Here is a 3,805-nt window from a genome sequence, read left to right on the forward strand (position 1 = left end):
CCAGGGCATGTCTACATGTGCATTTACGCCGGCTTAAATTTACTGCGCAGTAAATTACTGCACAGTAAGTAGGACCAGGCCGATGTCTATATGTGCAGGCATTAAAGCGCATTAACACTGCGTGTGAACTGACTTGGGACAGTGTTTTTGTCCCTTCCAACCCTCGGATTCTCTTACAAGTCTGCCCCTTACCTGCTGCAAAGCATAGTCTCTAGGGTTGCCAGCAATAGCAACTCAGATTTGCCCATTAGCGATGGGAACTGCTAACCTACCACGTGTTGCTCTCTCCAGTCAGTCTGGAAATAAAACTGTCTTCCGTTTGCTGCAATAACAGGGATCCAGCCTGCGCACTAACTGAATCCTGGTATCAGAGGTGAAATCCTGGTCCCACAGATGTGAAAGGAAATTTTGGATTTCACCCAAGATCACTATCCATGAATACGCACAAAGGGAGATATTATGCTATTGTGCAAGGAAGTAGCACAAGGCCTAGGGGCCAATTCAGCATAAGCAGAGCTCATATCATAGGACTTAAGGGGGTTCCTAAGCTGCACAAGGGGGAATTCCTCCTGCAGCATGATTAAATGTCACCAGTGGGGTGAATTTGCACTTGTAACTCAATCAAGTGCTTCTCCCCAGCTCTGCCGGCAAATCTTTCTATTCCCAGTTAGGCATGTGGGATGGCTGAGATGTAGTGAAATGACTGCAGGGACAGTCTGGGATCAGAGGCACACAGCTTCTAACTCCCAAGCCCCCTGCTCTGACCATGCCTCCCTCTTCACCCTCTGTGGAAATGGACCTCCAGAAGCTGGGGGTGCATGAAGCATTCAGTGCAACTTGGCCGCTGTTCAAGTTAAGTAATGCGTCGACATGGTTAACTGAATTTCACTCGGCAAGTCCGCAGTATTTTAGTTGCACAGTTCAGTGAACCCCGTCATAACTGGGGTAACTGATCTGTTCTCCAGAAGAGAGGAACAGTTACTCATTGACAACGTCCCAGCATTTCACAATCCCCAGAGCCCTATAAATACAGGGAGGTGGGCTTAGCTCCTTCCTCACCGAAACTTCAGTCTCGATTGATCAAAGACTTTCTACTCTCCGGTGACACAAAGATCCCAGGTGACCTGCAGCCATGAGGTTCCTTTACCTGCTTCTTGCTGTTCTCTTCTTCCTCTTCCAGGTGTCCTCAGGTGAGATGTTAAATGGATGAGGCTAAGAAGGAAGAATGGGTTAGGGTGGGGAGGGGTGGGGTGCATGTATGTACAAGGAAGATGAAGCTATATGATTTAATAACAGCCTAAATCTATGATTTATGATTCTGCGAGTGATTCTGTGACTCTAAGACTATGAGGGTGGTCAGGCACTGGACCAGGCTACCTGGAGAAGCTGTGGACTCTCCATCCCTGGAAATGTTCAAGAGCAGGTTAGACAGACACTTGGCTGGGATGGTTTAGTCAGGGATGTTTCTGCCTTGATCAGAACAAGACTAAAGGACTTTGTAAGGTCCTTTCTGGCCCTATGATCCTATGATCTTGTCCCTCAAGGCACAGGGAGGGTAAATGCAATACAGAGGATGGCATATTCCACGGGTACCAGAGCATAGCACGTGAAAGCTTTTGGCTTGACATGCATGCCTCGGGGTAGACAGCAGGGGCTGCAATGCCACAACAAGGATCAGGCCCCTCGTAGCTCCCCCGCCATCTCCTCCTGGCATGCTAACATCTTACAAATCAAGGCTTTGGGCGTTTTTTGAAACTCTGCCCAAAAACACTACCAACCCCTGGTATAGTCAATACATTTGGGTGGCATTAAGATGCCATCTGTATCCAGTTCCATTGCCATACTTCAAAAGTGAGACTTTCCTACATTTGGCATTTGAGAGCTGTGTTTTTTTGAAGTGGTGTATAGATACTCAAGTACTTACTTAAGAAAAAGATATCCACCGGTGAAAACCTCTTTAATTTAGCAAAGAAAAGGATAGTAAGATCCATTGGTTGGAAGGTGAAATTTGACAAATTCAAACTATGACCAAGACATATTTTTAAGGTCGAGGGTACTTAACCACTGGGGCAGTTTAAGAGGGTATGTAATGGATTCACTGCCATTTGAAGTCTTCGAAACAAGAAGATACTTATTAGAGACAGTCACACATTTTTTGACCAAACATTTTTTTGGTCAGATAATGACAGTCCACTGAAACAAAAGTCACATTGTAGTGGCAGTCACTTTTGCCAGCTATCTGTTTTGGAAGCTGGTACTTTTAAGGAAGAGTGTTTAACTGTGACAGTCGTTGATGGGGAAAGCTAGTGGCCTAGGACACCTATACATATGACAGACCTCTGCTCTGACATGCTAATTAGTATGCATCGGACCAGAATCGATTAATCTAGTCTGCTGCAAATCTGCTGGAGCATGCTAATTAGCATGCTCCAGCAGCCTCTGCATTGTGTGTATTCAGTGCCCCCACATTTCAAACTGATGGCAGGGGTGCTTTAACTAAAGCTTGTTTGACGAACTTTAATTAAAGCGCCCCCACCGCCATCTTGAAACATGGGACACTGAAAACACATGATGCTTTAATTAAAGCGGCTCTCAGAGCTGCTCTAATTAAAGTACCCCTTCCCCCTGTGCCCTGGAGCATGTGTGTAGACACCCATAGATACCAGACTTCCTTTTCAACAGAGAAGGAAGTGCATGCATTTCTTCTGGGGCATGGGCAGCAATTCAGACAGACCCTCCGGCTCCATAGATCCCATCACAAGGCTTCCTGCTGCCTGAGTTGCAAGAGCTGTTCTTCTTAACCAAAACCATCCACAAAATCATTAGCACAGCTAACTCTGGAGGTAGACAGCAAGCACGCTTCATTGAGGATATTAAATAGGCCAAAGTGACCAACCTATGTGCACAGCTACAGCGAACAGGTTGGCAGGCCTGGCTCTGTCTCTGCTAAACCGGAGTATCCGATTTAAACCCTGCGGTATGATTCTTCAGTGAATAAAATGAATTAGATGGAAGGGCTGGCTTTCCCCAGGACTGTATTTCTCCTACATTTGTGACTAACAACCCAGATCCTAACCGTGTCTTCTGCACGCAGGCTTTGTGGACGTCGCCCCAGCTGACACCGTGGCATGCAGAAACCAAGGGAATTTCTGCCGCCTCAGGACCTGCCCTCCAACATTTGAAGGCACAGGCACTTGCAACAATGGAGCCTTGCTCTGCTGTTCAAAGTAAAGTGCTACCCAAGCTGTGGAAAACCATATGCAGGGAGAAGGGGAGGGAAAGGGAGACAACATCAAAGAAGCTACTGAAACAGGGAGGGTGAACGTGAGCAGCTGGCTGAGCTGAGTAGAAGGTTAAATGGGAATGCAGGGTGCACTGTAATTAGGAGCTAGATGTACTTATGCGGCTGGGATCAGTCTGCATGAGTTTAAGCAACAGGGCAGGTTGAAATTTCCCCATATGGAACAATTTGCTGAAACTTTTCATTGATCATTTGAATTGTAATGGGAATCAAAGGAAGCAGATCCACTTTTCTCTTACTAGTACTAGAAGGGAAGGAATGTAATCTGTGCTCATGACAATATTTGGAGAGCACAACAACCATTGCAAGGGGAGATAAAATTGTTTCCTAGTGATGTTTGATGCAGGAAAGACGGTGGTCTGCTCTAAAGATGGAGCTCTCCAAATTTCCATTATTATGGTTAAAAATCAAAATCTGCAGTTACGGGGTCAGATTTGCCACTGATGACAGTCAGGACAGTTCCATCAGTAGACACATGCTAGAAGAACATAATAAGGGCCACGA

The 3,805-nt window shown here is 46.1% G+C and overlaps 1 protein-coding gene across 1 annotated transcript; it reads left to right on the forward strand.

The window, feature by feature from the left end:
- Positions 1-1,035: 1,035 nt before the first annotated feature.
- LOC149872502 (gallinacin-10-like) lies at positions 1,036-3,231 on the forward strand. Its single transcript, XM_090029547.1, has 2 exons — positions 1,036-1,190; positions 3,095-3,231. The coding sequence occupies exons 1-2, from the start codon at positions 1,133-1,135 to the stop codon at positions 3,229-3,231; spliced, it is 195 nt and encodes a 64-aa protein (XP_089885673.1). The 5' UTR covers positions 1,036-1,132.
- The last annotated feature ends 574 nt before the right edge of the window (positions 3,232-3,805 follow it).

Source organism: Crocodylus siamensis, chromosome 1 (assembly GCF_052110815.1).
Source record: "Crocodylus siamensis isolate JL-2025a chromosome 1, ASM5211081v1, whole genome shotgun sequence".
Taxonomy (NCBI): domain Eukaryota; kingdom Metazoa; phylum Chordata; order Crocodylia; family Crocodylidae; genus Crocodylus; species Crocodylus siamensis.